The sequence below is a fragment of the Cucumis sativus genome, chromosome 6 (genome assembly GCF_000004075.3).
Source record: "Cucumis sativus cultivar 9930 chromosome 6, Cucumber_9930_V3, whole genome shotgun sequence".
In the NCBI taxonomy this organism is placed as follows: Eukaryota; Viridiplantae; Streptophyta; class Magnoliopsida; order Cucurbitales; family Cucurbitaceae; genus Cucumis; species Cucumis sativus.
The window spans coordinates 18,931,202-18,950,794 of NC_026660.2; the positions used below are offsets into that span (position 1 = coordinate 18,931,202).

A 19,593-nucleotide genomic window follows, 5' to 3' on the forward strand; every position below is an offset into this window, starting at 1 on the left:
GAACTTAAATTAATAGATAAAAGTAAATTTAATTTTATATCTCTAAAATTCTTATAGGTTTTAACACGTGACCTACTAGATAAGTGAATGTTAATTTTATATTATATCTTTCAATACAACTCAAACTAACCCCAAGAAGATAAGTCCTTTGAAAATTACACGTTTCAACAAGTTCATTTCAAATGGGCTTACAACCTACCAGATTCAACACTCTTTTAATTATTTCATTAACTATCTTTTACAAATATTTATATATTAATATCCCAATAAAAATGTTACATTATATTATGATTTTATTATTAAATATTTAATATTTGTGTAAGAAAACAAACCTTTTTCAAAATGATAAAAATATTAAATATAGTAAAATAATACAATTTATTATTAATAGACACAAAGTATATTAGTGATAAATAATGGATGATAGTAGTATGTCAATATTTATGAGTGTTACTGTACTGTAATACTTTAGTTCATTTTGCTATATATGAAAACATCCTATCTAAAACGAATATATATACATATATAATATTCTCAAGATCTTGCGGACTAACTATTATAAATCTTATAACATGTTAAATCATGAATTGATTGAAAATTTAAATTCTTATCTGCATGTGAAATTAATATTATATCTATGACACAAATCAAACTAATAAAAAAAGAAAGGGACGATTAAGTCATTTAAAGATCACTTGTATTGAAACAAGGTCATCACAACTGAGCTTATGACCTACCTAACACAAACCAAATTAAACATTCTTTCATTAAATAGTTTTTAGATGGTAATATTTTTATTAAAATTTTCGTATGTTTTGTAGTAAAAAATACACTAAAATTAATTTTTTTTATAAACATGACAAAATGTTATTTTTATTAGTTATGTGAAGAGGGAATTAAAGAAACATATAACAAAGGAGAAAAAAGAAGAAGAAGTAGAAATGGAAGATATTTTTGTGTTAATATTTGGAAAGAATGGAGTATTAGAGATTGGGATGCGCCTAAAATCCATTGTAAAGAAAGAAAAGATAAAAGAAGGAACAAAATGGCATCCACAAATAATAGTAATAGAAGGATTTATATTCTGAAATCCGACACCACCCGCCATTTTTCTTTTTCTTCTCAACCATTTCATTTCTTTGAAGGGATACAGATTGAGAAAGAAAAGCAAAGAAAATCAAAGAAAAGAGAGACTTGATTCAGCTAAGTGTTTATGGTGTGTTATGTTGCTTCCAGTGGCACTTGGACGCCATACCCGTCGCCATGAATCGCTCTCTTCCGGCCTCTTTGATCCATTCCTATCTCTCCCCTTTTCCTCTTCTCTTTCCTTCCTCTAATCATGCCAGATTTCTCGGATTCCAATGCCACACTTGGAACCCAATCAGGAGGCGCCTTAACTTCGCTGTCACTGCCGACCTCTCCAAGTCTTCTCCATCTCTCCATTCTGCCTCCGATTTTCAGGTCTCTCTGACTTTATTTTCTTTTCTACTCTATAATTGTCGAGCACCGTGTTCGTGCAATGGGGATGATGCTACCCTTCTTTCTAATTTTATGTTTTTAGTTCCTTCGTCTTCTCAATTCCTTACTTTTTGGCGCCTTGGAACGAAAGGGTTATCAGAAAAATGGCGTATTTATCTATTTAAACTTCGGATTTTGCTGTTTGTAACAAATCAGCTACATATCAACCCTTTAGGTTCATGGGCTTTATAGATTATTTTGCTGCATAATTAAGCCAATGAAACCCCCCTTTGAGATGGCCCTCAATTAAGATTTTGTATATTCAGTTGTGGCCTGTGGGGAACTTGGGCTACTGCTTTGTTGTGTTCCATGTTGTCTTTGAGTTTGTAGTGAGATACAAGTCTGTTGGATGGTTTATATTTTGTGTTTTAACTTCGTCCTTGTGATTTTTTGATTTTTTTTTTTTTTTTGGGAAAAGGTTGTCCTTTTGAATTTTGATTGTAAGTCATTCCCATTTTTTTTATTTATGGCAGTTACCATGGGTGGGTCCTGTTCCTGGCGATATTGCAGAAGTTGAGGCATATTGTAGAATCTTTAGGACTGCTGAACGACTCCACTCTGTGCTAATGGATACTCTTTGCAATCCCTTCACTGGTGAATGCAGTGTTTCGTATGATGTTTCACCAGGGGAAAATCCACTGATTGAGGATAAAATAGTTTCTGTTCTTGGATGTTTAGTATCACTTATAAACAAAGGAAGAGAGGATGTACTTTCTGGAAGATCATCTGCCATGAATTCTTTCCGGGGTGCAAATTTAGATGCAACGGAGGATAATCTTCCTCCACTGGCTGCCTTTAGGAGTGAGATGAAAAGGTGTTGCGAAAGCTTGCATGTTGCCCTTGAAAACTTTTTGATTCCTGGTGATGAACGTAGTTTGAATGTATGGAGGAAACTTCAAAGGCTAAAGAATGTCTGTTATGATTCTGGTTTCACCAGAGGGGAGGATTATCCCTGCCATGCATTGTTTGCCAATTGGAATCCTGTTTATTTACATAATTCCAAGGATGAAACGTCAGCAAAAAATTCTGAAATAGCCTTCTGGAGTGGTGGTCAGGTAACTGAAGAAGGTCTGAAGTGGTTAATTGAGAGAGGATTTAAAACGATTGTTGATCTTAGGGCAGAAACGGTGAAAGATGAATTTTATAGTGCATCCTTGCATGACGCTATAGGTTCTGCAAAAGTTAAAGTGATAAAAATTCCTGTTGAAGCTAGGACTGCTCCAAAAATGGATCAAGTTGAGAAGTTTGCATCATTGGTTTCAGATGCCAGCAATGGGCTGATCTATCTTCACAGTAAGGAGGGTGTGTGGAGAACGTCTGCCATGATATCCAGATGGAGACAATATGCAACTCGAAGTGGATCACAGATTGTCTCTAATCAGACAATTGTTCCAGTCGATATAGACACCTCTTCCAAATTGGAACTTAATCAAAATGGAGCAAAAGAGTCTCTGGAAATTTCTATTATTGGAGAAACATTTCCATGTGCAGAAGATAGTCAATCTTTCTTGCTTGATAGTGCTCATCATAGTTCAATTAACAGAAAAAATTATGCAGAAGTTAGTCAGAATGTAAATGGAGCTTACAACGGACCTAGTCCTACACAAGATACGACATCTTTAAGAGCAGTTGTTAATGGTGGGATTGAAATTGACCCTCTGAAAGCTCAGATTCCTCCATGCAATATTTTTTCAAGAAAAGAAATGTCCAACTTTTTTAGGACCAAAAAGATTTCTCCTCAAAACTACTTACACCGTCGAATGAAAACAAAAGAAAAATTTTCTACGGAGGTAACTGCTAGCAGAGTACAAAGGTCTAGTGTTAACAATAGTGATAAATCTGGGATTGTTGAAGCAGGAAATTTTAATGGCAGTCCAAGTGTGAAAGATTCATCCTCGAAGACCCAATATGCATCTACTACGAAGATGAATTATGGCAATGGTGATAGTCATGTATCTGCCAATCCTGTTCTTGAAGGACTTGAAGTGGAAGGAAGGAATCCTCTGACGACCGTAGCCTCTGCTGCTGTTGGAGGTAAGGTTCCATCTAAATCAGAAATAAATGACTTAAAGAGCAATGGCCAAGCAACTTCAGTTTCTAGCAATGGTAACGTGGAATCTGTGGAAGGAAATATGTGTGCTTCTGCCACTGGTGTTGTAAGGGTGCAATCAAGAAAGAAGGCTGAGATGTTTTTAGTTCGAACAGATGGGTTTTCATGTGCCAGAGAAAAAGTGACTGAATCCTCTTTGGCTTTTACTCATCCTAGTACCCAACAGCAGATGCTCATGTGGAAATCCACTCCTAAGACTGTTTTACTTCTGAAAAAGCTGGGTCAAGAGCTAATGGAAGAAGCTAAAGAGGTACCATAGAAACTGTAGATATAATTTTACATGAAATCTAATTTTAAATAACATATAATTTTAAATGGAAAACTTATCCCTAATTGTTTAGAGGAAAGGTCAATTGTAAATACTTTTTGTATACACTTTCAATTAAACATTTAAATGTATAGGTAGGTCCTGGTTATGCCAGAAAACAAGTGGAGTCTGTCAATTTATTCTTACTTTGGTCTCTCCAGTTAGGTCGACTCTCCATTGCCAAAGAATGGAAACTACATGGAACCTTGAAGATATATTTAAATTGTTGTGCTATTAATTGGAGATGTTTTGTTTGTAAATATTAGTTGCAAATATTTATTTTGTTTCCTCTTTGTAATGGGTTTTTCTCTTACATAAGAAGACACATATTTGAATGTACATGATATTTAATTCTCTAAAATTAAGTGAAATATATCAGGCAGTTGCAGTACGAATGAAATATTGTGTTTGCTTAAGATAAAGGCTTCTGAATTGATACTTATGGAGGACCGTTGTGGAACTCTGAGCTCTAACTTTGTACGTTTCTCTTTCGTGATAATTTTCTATCTTCTCAAAGAAGTCCCGAACATTACCTCTAAGGAGTTTGATAGTTATAGCATTTTAGAGTTGAACTTGAATTGGAGTGCTTTTATTTCTTCGGCATAATTAGTGTAGTGATGCTGGATGGTTTTGTAGCTAGTTTTGTTGTCACTTTTCAGACTTATTAGTTCTGTCTAACAAGGATAGTCTCATTAGTTTTCATGTATTACTTGTAATGGCTGTTTGCTAGCTATAATAGCCGTGTCCATCTTAGTTTGTTAGGATATGATGAGGACGCTAAGGGGTCTCAACTTAGTTGAGATGTCCCAGTGCCTTTCCTAACCCTTGGGTTCTTTTCCTCATTGTACATTCTCTTGTACTATGAGCTTTAGTCTCATTTTTAATTAATAAAAGAGACTCGTTTCCTTTAAAAAAAACATTACCTCTTATATTTTTTTTGTAGGTTGCCTTGTTCTTGTATCATCAAGAGAAGATGAATGTCCTTGTTGAACCTGACATACATGACATATTTGCAAGAATTCCGGGGTTTGGATTTGTCCAAACTTTTTATAGCCAAGACACCAGGTACAACACTTATGATCTTAAGTGTGATTGCGTTGATGTACTTTTTGACATTTCCTTTTTCAGGGACTTGCTTATCCTGTTGTATGCTTAGTGCAGTGACCTGCATGAGAAAGTTGATTTTGTAGCATGCTTGGGTGGAGATGGGGTTATTCTCCATGCATCAAATTTATTTAGAAGTGCCGTTCCCCCAGTTGTTTCATTTAATCTTGGGTCTCTTGGATTTTTGACTTCTCACGCTGTAAGCTCTCTTACTCGAGCATTTCAGTTTCTTTTGATTGACTTCTACACTGATGATGATGATGAATATTTGTTTGATAATAATACTTCTTTGATATAGTTTGATAGTTATAGGCAGGACTTAAGACAAGTCATCCATGGAAATGATTCACTCGATGGTGTCTATATAACTCTAAGAATGCGTCTTCAGTGTGAAATTTTTCGAAATGGCAAAGCTATTCCTGGGAAGTTATTTAATATTCTTAATGAAGTTGTTGTTGATCGAGGCTCCAATCCATATCTTTCCAAAATTGAATGTTATGAACATGATCGACTCATAACAAAGGTAGGTTTTCTTTTGGAAAATTACTCTGGTTGATATGCCGGTCCATCGTATTTTATCTTCAACAGTGATATCATAAAGGAAACATTTTTCAGGTCCAGGGTGATGGAGTCATTGTGGCCACCCCTACTGGAAGCACTGCTTACTCTACCGCAGCAGGGGGTTCGATGGTAAGCTAGTGTTTGTGTCACGTAACCAATTGGTTTTTACTGATTTAAAAGTTCGTTTGAAACCCTTTTGTTTCTAGAAACCTTGGGTTTTCTCAAGCATTATAAATGGTTGCTTGTACATTTGGGGTTTGCTGTACCTTCAATTTCCTAAAAACAATAGGTTAGTTGTCAGTATGCCCAGTTCTTTTTACATGCCGCATTGTTGCAGTGGTTTCTGGTCATATGTTGCATAACAGAAAATGTGGTTCTTGAATGCGATTATGGAAAACTAGCCGCTGGGTGCAATTACCGATTTGGCTATTTTTTTTTGGTGTGCATGTATCTTGAGTAGAAATCTTTACATATCTCATGTTCTCTTTCTTGTTAAATTCGTCGTACCCTTTTGCTTTTTTCAAGACTACTATGTTAATACACAAGTGCAATTTATGTTTAACTAACGCCAAGCTCTGTATTTCTTGGGAAATCTACTTCTTTTTCTACATAGGATAATTTTATTTGCGTTGTCAGGAAAGTGCTAAAGCTTTGCAACAACTTTTAGCTATTTTTTTTTTGGCAAATATACTTCCTTTTTATGTCACACAGGAGGTTATTTGATGTGGAAAGCAAAAAAATTGCTTTGTAATTCTTTTACTAAAGGTAATTATGCATCTTCGAGTGATAGCCTTCTATCTTGCAGGTGCATCCGAATGTTCCTTGCATGCTTTTTACTCCAATATGTCCCCATTCTCTCTCGTTTAGACCAGTTATACTTCCCGACTCTGCACGACTTGAGTTAAAGGTGATTTCATTTAGAACCGAACCATGCTTTCGAGTATTAGCACAGGCTCGTGCTAATTCATACATGCATTGCCTGAAGTAATTTATCTAAGATTCAAATATCTCTACCTTACCAACAATACGATATTGTGATCAAATGCACACTTCTTTTTCTTCTTGTAACTTGATGTCTTAATCGACTACGACTCTACTTATATTGGCAGATTCCCGAGGACGCACGGAGTAATGCGTGGGTTTCTTTTGACGGAAAGAGAAGGCAACAACTCTCAAGAGGAGATTCTGTTAGGATATCCATGAGTAGGCATCCACTCCCAACTGTAAACAAGTCTGATCAAACAGGTGATTGGTTTCACAGCTTGATTCGGTGCTTGAATTGGAATGAAAGGCTTGATCAAAAGGCCCTTTAAAGCCACACCATCAATTATTTCAAATCAATAAATGAGGTTTCTGTAAATCACTGTACATATATAGAAAATTTGGGTCTTACAGTAAATAGTCGATTCTCTAATAGTTTCTCAAAAGTGGAAGAGAAAATGGTTGTATACTGTGATTTGATCATAACTAGAATAATTATTTTTTAATCAATATTGATACGATTAATTTATACACTTCCTTCATTTCCGTCCTTTGTCCTTTCCTATCAATAAAAATATAAAGGTGTATTTGTATTGCCTTAGTTATTGGTGCAATAAATATTGTAAGCTCAAAATGCACCATCTCGGTCGGCATGACAACGTTGTTATTACAAAATACCGATCCAATTGTGAGTTTGGAAAGGAGAGAAGACAAATAAATGAGTTGCGTCCTGTCATCGTAAGTGATATGGGTAGGCAACTAAGACTTGCTAATCTTCATACACAAGCTACCATCCTTGGTGCGATGACTATGCGATTAGCTAGAATCTCTGATAAGCAAATAATTGACATTAATTAGCTGAATTATAGGACGATTAACTTTCAAGCTAAATATTCAGCCTTTAATGACGAATTGGAACTTGAAGAGTCACTTGGACACTCATGGAACATAAAGAATCTAGAAAATTAAGATTCATTTACATTTTTAATACATTTCTAGACTCATTCACATCTTTAATATGCACTTATTTAATGTTATGTATTTCCATTTGTTAGGGTAGTTGAAAGAGCATGAAATTAAATGTTGTGTGCTTCATATAACATTTTTTAATTAGTATAAATAGGATTGTAGTTTCCACATTTTGAAAAAAAACTTGAATTTGAATGAAATTTCTATAAAGTGTTATCTCTCAAGCTTTATGTTTTTTTTTTTTTTTTTGTATTCTTGTGTTAGAATGCACGTCTAGGACTTTCAATCTAGTTTGATCAATTAGATTGTGGAGAGTTTGAAAGCTTGAAGTTAGAAATAAGTTCTCCTTTATTCTCGATATTTGATCAATCTTTTTCAAGCCAAAATCTATTTAGCTTTTTTGGAATTGTTAGCTATTTGTTAAATCGGGTTATTCTTATTACTGTTGTGGGAGTTCACCTAGAATAAGAAGAGTTCTTAAATGTGATTGAGGTAGTTCCGCTTATCAATTTCCATATACATGGCCGTCATCCTAGGCGAGATGAGATGTAATAATGATATTATAGTTGTCTCTTTAATGCAAAATCTTTGTGATTATTTGGCGTCATAAAAGAGTAAACGTTTTATTTTTTTATATATTTAATTTTAACGTTATCCTCTCTTAATTACAAACGTTTCCAAGATTAAAACTCCCCATTTAATTGCCGTCTTTCTCAGTATCCTCACTTTATAAACATCTTCCTTTCTTCATTCTACACTGTGAGAAAAACATTCCTTCAAACTATTTCTTTGTGAGTTTTTCAAGCAATCAAGTGTCCATCTGAATGTTGGTATTTCAATGCAATTTTGATTGAAGAACGAGGTTGTTTTATCCTAGAGATGACGAGGCAAAACAAATTTAACAATTTTTTTTTGCGCAAAAGAGCAAAGCAACGAAACGTCTTAAAGAAAGCGAGATCTACAATTTAGCCATCTTTTTATTAACAAGTTTCTATATTGCACTAGGCGAGCTAATCTTTAGACGAATTGAGTAGTACGTGATAAGTTCCTGTTAGTTGATTCCTAGGCGTTCTAATCACTAAATTAGGCGAGACATCAAGCGGTTAGTTTAGGCATTCTATCTAGACATTGCGAGATACTTATTCTATCAAGTGGTATACAAGGCTATTTAGCACGTGGATTGTCTAGGTGTTCAATTTCGACGTTATATCTTCTTAGCGCTTTACTCTTTCAAGGCGTTTAACCAACACAAAAATGGTTTTTACACCCGAACAAAACTATAAAAGACAAAATTTATTAGAGTTATTTTTCTACTGGTGTAATATTTTGTAAAATATTCTATTTTTTACAATTTTCCTTTAAAAAAATCATTCGACTCCACCCAAATTGTTTTTCAATAAATGGAAGGTTTTTCCCCTTGATACGACACCGTTCGGTTGCTTAAAACTTTGTATTAGTAGCAGCCAAGCAGGTTAGTAAGGAGACCGGCTTCGAACCGTCGACTCGTCGTCAGAGAAGAAGAATCGAAAGCTGCTGCCGGAGGTATTTGCTTAACGTTTCTCCGATCCCTTTTGTTGGCGGCCAAATCGTAGGGCAAAAATATTCAACGGGATCTAAGTTATACCATTTTTTTCTCACTCAATTGGTCGCAATTTGAACTTAAACTGCATCTCCCTTTGGTTTCTGTTTCAGTTTTTTCGATCAGGTTATCTTAGACTAATCTGTTGTTTGTAGTTATGCTGAGATGCACGTTCTCTCTGTTGTTTCGGATCCGCATTTCTCTTTTCCTTTGTAATCGTTTTACATGATGATGCATGGAGTTGGTTGTATATTGTTGCTTATTTTGATCGCCGATCTAGTTGTTTGCCTTAGTTTCTGGTTTCTGTTGCTGTCATTTCTCCTAGTTTGATAGTTTGCTATTGGTTTTGACGTTTTTGTGCATTTTGATTGCTGAAGGCCATGGCGGGGTCTGGGAGTTCCATGCTTTACTCATTTCTTCTATTCATTGTCATTCTTTCGCTTCAAGAGATGTATAGAGGAAAATTGGCTTCATCGGAGTTGTTTACCATACTTGGAGGATTTGTCAGTTCTCTTCTGTTTCTGGTGCTTCTAACAGTGAGTTCATACGCTTTTTATCCTTTTACCGTCTTCACAAACGCGTCGATGCTTTTTCTCTTCCGGGGTATTTCTGGATGGGGATTTTACAGGAATTTTATGGGACAGTTAACGTTTTATTAGTATTTGGTCCCGTCCTTTAGACATCCATCTTTGTAACATCTGTGTCAATTACATGGAAATTGAATAACTGATACTATTTAAATACAAATATGCAGTATTTCGTTGACTTCCATTCCATATTCTGTAGTTTGCATCGATTGGAAATGGTTATGACATTTTGGACTTGGTTTTGCTGTAAAACGTAATAGAACCACTTGTATTTCATGGATTTAAGCAAAGCTATGAATTGCATCAGCAACATGAAAAGTTGCATACATACAGAATTTTGAACTTGGGACTGTGTCCTATTGCTTCAATTACACGTGCAATTTAGAGCTCAATCTATATTTAGTCTATGCTTTTCACTTCAGCTAAATTGTTGATTCAGCACGGTGATTTTCACTCTCTTGGTTTATTTGCAGTTTATAGGAAACTTCCAGGAAACATGTGGCATGCGAACTGGATGGGGAGCTGGTAAGTTTAATAGCTTGTGTTCTTGTCTGCACAATTTTTTTTTATCTGCTCAATAAGTTTGTCTAATACTAGTCCTATGATGTGGCCTGTTGGCTAAAGCTTGCGGTCTCTGAGTACACCCACTCTAAGGTTGTGTATTTAAAACTTTGGGTGAGCTTAACAAGGGAAAAGCTTACTCTTGATATCTCTTGAGTCTCGGCTTTGTTGCTAGCGCTGACTATTTTGAAAATAGTATCTAATACTAATGCTGCAGATTGGTAATATTTGATGATTTCTTTTATAGACCTGCAACAATCATATCTGTTTCTGTAAATTGTTCATTTGTTAAGTCACCAGATGATATTCTGGGTTAGGTTTACACTCATGGCAGCTACGCTTTATTTTCATGAGTAAATTGTTAAAACAAAATTTTCTATGGATCTACATCTATATTTTTGGCCTTCTTCATATTGTGTTGCTTTGTTTATTCTGTTGATTGAATACCTGTTAGTCATGCACTTGATCTGTGCATTCTTTATGAGTTTGAAATTTCATTATTTAAACTAATTCTTGATTTTGTACTAGATCTCTACACTAGGTGAACATCAAAAGATAGTATGCAAGTGGTTGTAATATATTTCAATGGAATTCTTTAGTTTCATTAGATTTAACAGTATTGCTTCTAAAATTTCAATTGTGAATTTGGAACTGGACATTGATTAACGATGAGCTTGAAAGGTTGGAGATTTTGTGGCTCCTGGTGCTCTTTTCTTTCATGTTCTTTCATAACAAAAGAGTTTTCATTGATGTTTGATGAAAACCTTAGTTAATGCAAGTGCCAAATTCCTTGTAGATGAATCAAAATCAACTCATGTACTTTTCTTTTGCAGTCATCATAGCAGAAGCAGTTGCATTGATTGCTGCAAGCACTGTTCATAGAGTTTGCATCACAACATGGTATTTTCCGACTTTTATTTCTCTCACAGATTTTGTACCTACTTCCAATGGAAAGAAAGAAATGTAGAAGGAACCAGTATAGTCTATAAAACCTAAACAACGTATATCATAAAGATTCAAGAGTTTAGATTATAAGAAAGAAAACTTATCTTGTCATAATCTAATATGCAACATAGGAATTGAAATGGTAATCTCACTTCAAATACTTCAAAAGGGAAGAGAACAAACTCTAGACGTTTATTCACACATAAAATATTGAGATCAATTATATTAAAAGTTTTGAGTATCTTGTTAGTCTAACTTCACAGCTTTATGATCTTATTCTGCTGCAGTTTCTTGTTCTCCGCTGGACTGCTGTATGAGTTGAGCAAGCTTTCGGGTATGGCACTATCTAAATCTGAATCTAGAGTCAAAAGACACTGAGATGGAAACTTAGCTCGTCAGACCGAAACTACGTTGTTTTTTGAGATTTTCCTTTTACTCCTACCTTCTGCAGGATCACTAGCTATGATTAGTTGTGTTTTTTGTTTTGTTTTGTTTTCGTTTTTGGAGAGGAGCGGCTGTGGGAACAATTGTTACATTCATAGCTATTATAACATTAACTAACAGTGGTGTTAGCTATCAATGAATATTTCTGAAAATATTATAAAAACAAAAGAGAGTATTTAGATTAATAAATACGTTTTGTTATTGTTGATTCCTTGAACATGATATGCATATTGACATGCGATGATTTGGTACATTTTTTGGCAGCAATTTCTTAAACGGAAACAGTAAGATAATTGTATGGTGTGAATGTTATCAGAAAATAATTAGACTATTGAAGGGTATGGTAGCAAATTGAAAAGGACATAGTTCCTTTGACACTATTTAGAGAGTACTTTGATTACCGTTTTATCTTTCAATGTTCTGCATTTGAGTTCTATCAATATATTGTATATTGAGTTCTATCATCGTATTGAAGTAAATTATATAATGTATTCGAGTTCTAGCATGGTATCAACTAAATTTTGAGTTATAAATCCGTTGCTGGAGTAATTGTTATCGTTATTATAGTTATTAGATGCATGATAAATGTAACCTAATCACAGGTTGCATTTACCAATTTGTATTTAAATTGGTGTAATTGCGTAGAGATTTCAGTAATGAATATCAATACAAACATAAACAAATTGCTTTTGATCATATTTATTTGTACATGTTGCAAATGTAATCTAGTTATGGTTTAGACTATTTACTTTGCTATCTAGTATCATTTACCATTATTGTTACTGTTTAAGATTAATGGATGATGGTATTTCTAACGGTAATGGTGAAATTTATAATTCTCTTATGGTAACAATAATATTATCTATAACCATAACAATATCCATCAGTGAGACATACGTCACTTTTAAATGCAATTCAATGCTAAATAGGTCTTTAGCACCTTTGAATACCCTCCTGTAAGAATCATGATGTTCCATACGAACCAATATCAAGATTGAAGACATTAAAGATTAACCAATCATTTATTCTTTATGTACAAGAGACGAATATCACATTTCATCCTTAATACAAGAGACGAAAGACCATTTGAAATATTGAATGTTAATGTTTTCTATTGAAGCGGACTATGAGATACACATGAAGCTTCCATAAACCCAACATATTGAAAACCTCATGATTTAGTTAATATCACATTTTATTGTATTTTCATTTGATTTAGTTTGAGAAGTTTTAATAGGTTAGTATTAAAGATGGTGATTGGAAGGTAGTTGTTTGAAGATAGAAAACTTAGTTAATGTTTTATTTTAACAATTTTTATATTTTTATTAATTAAGATAGAATCTCTCCAATACTATATAATGTTTTTATCAAATATTTGTTATGAATGCAATTTGAAATCTCATTTTGAGACTCTTAATCAAGTTTGATCGTAGAGGGACTCAATTTAGAACAAGAATTTTAAATTTTGCTTCTAGATCTTTGATCTAAGAGGTAATCTAATCCCAACTTTTTCTTAGTTAATCTAAATTAGTACATGGAGAAGTTAGTTTTTTATTTTAAAAGTTTTTGCTCCATTAATAACTTAAATCTTTGGATTGAGAATTAGAATTGCTTTATTACCCTCCACTTGAAGTGTTTGTTGATTATAAATTTGACAATGAACCTCACATTTTATCGTACTATGGAACATAAGAAATGACATCCACTTATCAAATTAGCATCCATTTATTATGCATCTCCTAAGACAAATATTGCAGGGCCCTTGGGAAATTCTACTTTTTAAGGACAAAACGAGGAGAGTTCAAGCGGAAAATCACTGTGATATGCAATTAACATATCCTGTTGATTGAAGCACTGAGACTTGTCCTGAAAACTACAACCACCAACTTATATGGTTGTTGAGAAATCGCTTGATTTTTTTGCTGAAAAATCACTTGGAAGAGCTTGGTGTGTTAAAAAATGCCTTGAGACTTGGTCTAACACTTCACCATCGAAATCTTCCTACTCAAGCTATCTTACCCTTTTTCTGCTCTTGCATTTCGGCTTGAATAAGTAAAATCTGGATGACATTTAGCCTGCAAGCAATATGATGAAATATGGAAAATTATGAGTAAATTGTACGTAGACATTATAAGTCCTTGCATATTTAGGAAATGATATCTTAACTTTTTTCTATTAATATTATTCCGAAACTGATGTCATAGGAACAAAAATAATGAGAATTGCAAGTAGAATAAGGTGTGAGGTTTATAATTAACAGTTACATTTTTCTAATGTCCAACATCAGGTTTTTCACTTTTTTTTATGGTCAAAATTGTTGAAAAAGGCTAGCAATAATTATTCAATTTTCTAGAGTTCATAGTGTCAAAATAAACAGGTCTAATACATAATACCTTGAATGCAACGAGAACAAGTGAGCTAGAACCAAATACAGGGGTGAGAAGTAAATAGCTTATCGAGTTTATTTATGAAAATATTTGTGCAGGTCAGGTCAGGGAGACAATACAATCTGGGACCAAATTACCAAATTATATAAGCTGAGTTCAAATCCAGAACTGGGAAATGTTTCCTAACTGGATTTTACGGTTTTAGATAAGTTTTATGTTCCCCACCTTCAAATCATATAATTTAGTTCAAGAATGAGAATTTTTTGTCTGCCACCACCAATATTACTAAATAAACACTACAGACACTTAATTGTAACAAAAGAAAAAAAAAAATGGTAGGTGGGTTCACGTCCCAACTTATTATTTGTCACATTCAATCATGTTTTATGCTAACATCATGTCAAAACAGACCAACAAAACTGGTTGGAAAAAAATGTTAAAAGGAACAGGCCAGCAAAGGAAATGACAACTACAAAGGCTGAAAAGAAATCATACCTCCAAGACTTCTATCCCTGAATAGTTTATCCAGCAAAGTAGCATGGCTCCATTTAGCCAAGATTCCTCAATCACATAATGGCTCCTTGACTAGTAAATTCATTTTCTCCTGCAGAAATTTTAGAACATCTTTTCTGCCTTCCTTAATTAATAAATGTCTCAACCTCCCGAATGTGGCACCAGAAGGTCGAATTCCCTTCTCTATCATCTCTTCTAACAGTACACAAGCTTGTGTAGCATTGCCTATCTGACACAGTCCATTAATAAGAACAGAGAATGTGTGCATGCTCGGAACAAACTGCTTCTTCTTCATATACTTCCAGATTTTAAGAGCCATATCGAGTTCCTTCCTCCCACAAAACATTTTTATGATCATGGTATAGGAGTCTACGTCTGGTTCACACACTTTGATCATTCTCCGAAAGATCTTAAATGCCTCATCTGTCTCACCACGGCCTATTAAGCTGTTTATAATGATGTTGCAAGTCCTTGAATTGGGGTTAACACCCTTTAAGTCCATGTCCTTCAACACCCTATAGACATTCTTCATCTTGTTTGCTTTACAAAAAGCACTGATTAAAGCATTATATGCAGCCACATCGGCCATAACTCCATTTCTTTCCATCTCCAAGAATGTAGAGACTGCATCTTCAATCCGGTTTTCTACACCATAAGTATGCACCAAAACACTATAGATAAACGATGATGGTTTGCAATTATTATAATCCATTTCTTTTACAATCTCAACTGCTTCATCGACTCTTCCGGCCTTACAAAGAACGTCAACCATAATGCTGTATGTCACTTCATCCGGTATGCAGCCGCTATCAATCATTTCTCTATAAATCTCCCTTGCCTTTGGAAGATTCGGAGCCCTACCCCATCCTTCAATGAGTATGCTGTAAGTTTTTGAGTCAGGAACAAATTGGTCCTTCATATTATCAAAAATTTCCTGAGCCTTCCTCACATTTTTGGATTTACACAGCGCAGACAGCAATCCATTAAATGCAGCTACATTTGGTTTCATATTATATTTTTCCATGACATTGAATGTATAAACTGCTTCCTCTACTTTCTGAGCTCTAGCATACTTTCTCATGATAATACAAAAGGCCTCAACATTTAAAATCTCCTTATTCCTCATAGCATTCACAAGATCCCACACCATCTGGTACTGCCTTATCTTAGCTAAAGACTCAATCATAGAGTGGTAAGCCCTCACACTGTGAACATAGTTTCGCTGTTTGGAAGCCCATTCAAAGAACCTATAAGCTAACATGCCAGCATTCTCAAATCTTCTAAGGACAGGCTCAGCTATCTCAGGTGAAATCCTAATCCCAGTTTGGTCAAGGGCAGTCTCAAGCGCCAACGTATGGCATGTCATCATGGTTTTACATATAATTTTGATTGAATCTGACACTGGAACAGTTTGTTCACCAGAACTGTACAGCCTAGCTAACAATCTACATAGTGTATGTTTATGTAACCGCCTGTATTTTTCAATACAACTATTATAACAAAAATGCGGAAACATAACCAATATAATCTTTTACAACTTAACACAAATCAGTGGAAGCAGCTTATAAAAAATAAGTTTGAAGTAAAAGTATATAAGCTGAAAGAAACATCCTTTGATGTCCTATGCCAAATTGCCAAACATCACCTTCTTCAAAACCATAGCCCAACCTTTCATCTGAAAGCATTTTGGAAAAAAACAAAGATAAGTACAAAAATACTCAATATGCAAGTCTCATATCAAGCTCTAAAATTCATTCTCTTTCAAAACTTTTGAAAAAGGGAAAATCATTTCAAAGCTTTCGGTCAAATGACTCAAACCCTGCTACCATACGATATGTTCAGGAAAAAAAATCATTCAAGCAAATAAACTTTCAGGACAAATCAAGCCAATCTAAATCTTTCAAAAGTAATCATTTAAAGCTAAAACTTCTAAATAGTTTTTCAACAAAACCAAAATGTTCGAGCAAACTTTTAGCAACTTTGATATATAACACTTTCATACTTCTAAAACATAAATATCTCAATACTTTCAAATACAAAGCTTTCAATCAAACAGTATTTCCAATCTGTTAATATGTTACAACTTTCAAATACATAATACTATAATAGGATAGACGTATAGTTGAAGTTGCCCACCAAAAATGGTCACTCATCAGTAGTAACACCAGCAAAAATGTCGATAGTATTGACCAAAACACCAGAAATTGTCTATTAATAAATGACCAGAAATAGCAGAAATGTTGGTTAACAAACCACCAAGATATTTCTGAAATGTTGGTTAACAAACCACCAAAACAGATATAACTCAAGTGTGAGGCCGTTTGAGTGCAACATACAAAAATTGTAATTCTGAAGAATGCCAAACCACAAAAATGTGTCTTCTCACAAATAAGTCTCAATTAGAAACACAACAAAATAACATACAACACCCAAACACAAAAATTGTCATATCCAAATAACCCCAGCCAAATCATTCAGAAACATTTTAAACACAATGCAGAAATCATCAAATCAAATCACTCTTACCTTTTAGAACTTTTCGGAAGTAACCAAAACCAAAACAGAAACCCTCTCAATTCAAAATCAGTCTAAACCCTTCCAACTATCATTCAAAACAGTCACATTCTTTTATTTGACAAAATCAACTAAAAATATACAAAATACTTTCAGTCGATTCTCAAATCACAAACATGTTTTCTAATAGGCAGCCATTTCAAACATCGAAAACAAGTTTAGTCAATTTCAAATGGTGCAAAACATATTTGCAAACATTCAAAGCACACTTTTAACCATTTATCAACTGAAAAGAAAAACCATATAATTTATCAAAATTACATTGTGGAATGGATGTGAAAACTACTTACCTCATTTGACAATCCTATAATTCTCAGTCGGAAATCCGAACAAACAAACTCTTAAAAGGCCTAAACAATAAACACAATGTTTAGGTATTAGACATCGAGAGACTTTTCAACAAAAATATTCTTAACACCAAAAACCCAATATAAACCTTAACTAATCATTCCGAATTAGTCCAAAACTAAAACCAGCAACCTTTCACAAGTCACATACTGCTCTAACATATTCTAGTTGAGTCCGAACTAGTCCAAAATGTGTTCAACCTTACAGAACCTTAACCGAATACTTAAAAATGAACCCGAACACAACAATAAACAAACTCCAAGAGTTCAGAATAATATTCAAACACTTAAATCCAATTCAAAAAAGGGAACTAAAGCTATAATCCTTACCGAATCTTACCCAAAAGGCTCTGATCCTTGCTGGTTAGAGTCTGAACACGTTCAAACTCGTAGGTTTGGGCATGGGTAAACTAATTTGAAGCTAATCGAAGTGTGGGTCAATTCCAAAACAAGTGAACAAGGAAAACTTGCTTTGAAACGTGTTCGACGTGGGCAACAACGTGAGTTCAGGTGGGTTGTAATCGTCCAAGGCTCGTCACCTGCTGCTCTTGGAGGTCGCCGGCTAAGAAGATTGAAGGAGGGGTGGGCGGCCAAAGAGGGAGGGAGGATTTTCACTTTTTTGTTTTTAACATATGATGTAAATAATTTCCATTTTGTTTGATTTTTTTATTATATGATGTAAATACTTCCCATTTTCTTCTATTTATATAAATTTCTAATCTTCAATCCTTCATGTTTTTTAATTGAATTTAATTATTTCTTATTCAAAATTATCCGTATCTTTTTTAAATTTTCAATTTCTTAAAACAACACACATGTATACATACATACATATATATATATATATATATTTATTAATAATAATAATAATAACAATTGAAACCACAAATAAAAAATTAATGTTTTTGACAAAAGAACAATAAAAAAAAAACAAGAATCATCAAATAGTTTAAAGTTGATCGATGAAAATTATGGTTCGATTGAAATTAAATTAAAAAAAACTTAACAAATAATTTTCAATTGCAAATGATTGTTATTATGAGGGACGTTTTTAAAAATAGCAAAATAAACTAAAATATTTATATGTTATAACAAAATTTTGGATTCTATTGATGATAATATTCTATCACTATAGCATATCAATGACTATTAGGGATAGAATTTGCTAGTAAATATTTTTAAAATTTTGATATTTTTAAAAATTCTCCTTGTTACTACTTTTAGGGTAAGCTTCAACTTTTCTACATCATTATTATTACTATTTTAATTTTTTTTAATAACATATTTTTGTTAATATATGTGTTCGTACGAGATTTTCGGAGAAATTTGATTCGTGGAGTTGAACTAGTGTTGATGTTGTATTTTTATTGATTTCATGCGATGCGGTTCAATCTCTAAAATTTGATCATATGATTCTCTCTCAACTAGTCAAACGTAACTTGATTTAGATGATTTGGAGTAAGCGGAGCGTGATCTTCTTGAAATTGGAGTCTTGGAATAAAGTTTGTATTTTAAAAAAGCTTCAATCTTTGAGGAGTCTTGGAAAAAAGTTTGTATCTTCAAATAAGCTTCAATCCTATAGGGAAATTGGAGTCTTATAAGGCTTGTAGAAGTTGTTGGAGTCTTGGGAGAAAACTTGTAAGACTTGTAGAAGTTGGTTGGAGTATTAGGAGAAAGCTTGTATATATTCAAAGGAGCTTCAATATTCGAGGATAGTCGACTTCATAAGTTAGAGAGTCTTGTCTTCTAGTTATGGAAAAAATTCTCTCTGGATCTTACAGAGTAAACAGTTTCCAACTTAGAGAACTTCTCTATTTGTAGAGTTATCTGGTGGACTTTATGGGCTTGAACCTGGTTGGTTCATAGACCAGACCCATGAGCTCAACCACATAGATTTCAATTATATTTAGCCTTTGCACTCAAGTTTATTTTTGGGTTTAATTGAATTTGTAAACAATTAGCTTGATCAAACGGTTAGAATGAGAACACGAGACATTATTTGAATTAACCAATTTATGTTTTCAATTTTTAATTTGGGACACATGTTAATTTTAATTAGTCCAAAATTCAATTATTTGCACTTTTCATCGTTAATTTAATAAATGA

General features: G+C 33.7%; 3 protein-coding genes across 8 annotated transcripts; 2 read left to right on the forward strand and 1 right to left on the reverse strand.

Moving 5' to 3' along the window:
* Positions 1-1,007: 1,007 nt before the first annotated feature.
* On the forward strand, positions 1,008-7,127 carry LOC101204002 (NAD kinase 2, chloroplastic). 2 transcript variants are annotated; one of them, XM_011659120.2, is made up of 8 exons: positions 1,013-1,461; positions 1,992-3,878; positions 4,879-5,000; positions 5,097-5,238; positions 5,338-5,562; positions 5,655-5,729; positions 6,406-6,507; positions 6,710-7,127. In XM_011659120.2, exons 1-8 carry the CDS (start codon positions 1,264-1,266, stop codon positions 6,911-6,913), a joined length of 2,955 nt encoding a protein of 984 aa, XP_011657422.1. In that variant the 5' UTR covers positions 1,013-1,263; the 3' UTR covers positions 6,914-7,127. The 2 variants fall into 2 exon arrangements, with proteins under 2 accessions (XP_031743379.1, XP_011657422.1); XM_031887519.1 differs by lacking the exon at positions 6,406-6,507 and having other exon boundaries at positions 1,008-1,461.
* A 1,811-nt stretch (positions 7,128-8,938) lies between these two features.
* LOC101222746 (protein KRTCAP2 homolog) lies at positions 8,939-11,877 on the forward strand. Of its 2 annotated transcripts, none has more exons than XM_004149384.3 (5): positions 8,939-9,092; positions 9,507-9,665; positions 10,190-10,241; positions 11,111-11,177; positions 11,510-11,877. In XM_004149384.3, the coding sequence occupies exons 2-5, from the start codon at positions 9,510-9,512 to the stop codon at positions 11,598-11,600; spliced, it is 366 nt and encodes a 121-aa protein (XP_004149432.1). In that variant the 5' UTR covers positions 8,939-9,092; positions 9,507-9,509; the 3' UTR covers positions 11,601-11,877. The 2 variants fall into 2 exon arrangements, with proteins under 2 accessions (XP_004149432.1, XP_031742452.1); XM_031886592.1 differs by lacking the exon at positions 8,939-9,092 and adding an exon at positions 9,147-9,168.
* A 1,384-nt stretch (positions 11,878-13,261) lies between these two features.
* LOC101222507 (pentatricopeptide repeat-containing protein At1g77360, mitochondrial) lies at positions 13,262-18,133 on the reverse strand. 4 transcript variants are annotated; one of them, XM_011659122.2, is made up of 4 exons: positions 17,828-18,133; positions 17,431-17,490; positions 14,549-16,241; positions 13,262-13,741 (listed from the first exon to the last, which is right to left on the reverse strand). In XM_011659122.2, exon 3 carries the CDS (start codon positions 16,080-16,082, stop codon positions 14,616-14,618), a length of 1,467 nt encoding a protein of 488 aa, XP_011657424.1. In that variant the 5' UTR covers positions 16,083-16,241; positions 17,431-17,490; positions 17,828-18,133; the 3' UTR covers positions 13,262-13,741; positions 14,549-14,615. The 4 variants fall into 4 exon arrangements, with proteins under 4 accessions (XP_011657424.1, XP_011657423.1, XP_011657426.1 ...); XM_011659121.2 differs by having other exon boundaries at positions 17,818-18,133; XM_011659124.2 differs by lacking the exon at positions 17,431-17,490.
* Positions 18,134-19,593: the final 1,460 nt, after the last annotated feature.

What these genes read in the sequence shown, in the direction of transcription:
- LOC101222507 (XM_011659124.2), bottom strand. Translation starts at nt 16,082, where the DNA reads ATGTTTCCGCATTTTTGTTATAATAGTTGTATTGAAAAATACAGGCGG.
- LOC101222746 (XM_004149384.3), top strand. Translation starts at nt 9,510, where the DNA reads ATGGCGGGGTCTGGGAGTTCCATGCTTTACTCATTTCTTCTATTCATT. An exon ending in TGTTTCTGGTGCTTCTAACA is followed by an intron (nt 9,666 to 10,189) that starts GTGAGTTCATAC and finishes GTTTATTTGCAG; the next exon opens with TTTATAGGAAACTTCCAGGA. An exon ending in AGAGTTTGCATCACAACATG is followed by an intron (nt 11,178 to 11,509) that starts GTATTTTCCGAC and finishes ATTCTGCTGCAG; the next exon opens with TTTCTTGTTCTCCGCTGGAC.
- LOC101204002 (XM_011659120.2), top strand. Translation starts at nt 1,264, where the DNA reads ATGAATCGCTCTCTTCCGGCCTCTTTGATCCATTCCTATCTCTCCCCT. An exon ending in TAATGGAAGAAGCTAAAGAG is followed by an intron (nt 3,879 to 4,878) that starts GTACCATAGAAA and finishes TTTTTTTTGTAG; the next exon opens with GTTGCCTTGTTCTTGTATCA. An exon ending in CCGCAGCAGGGGGTTCGATG is followed by an intron (nt 5,730 to 6,405) that starts GTAAGCTAGTGT and finishes TCTATCTTGCAG; the next exon opens with GTGCATCCGAATGTTCCTTG.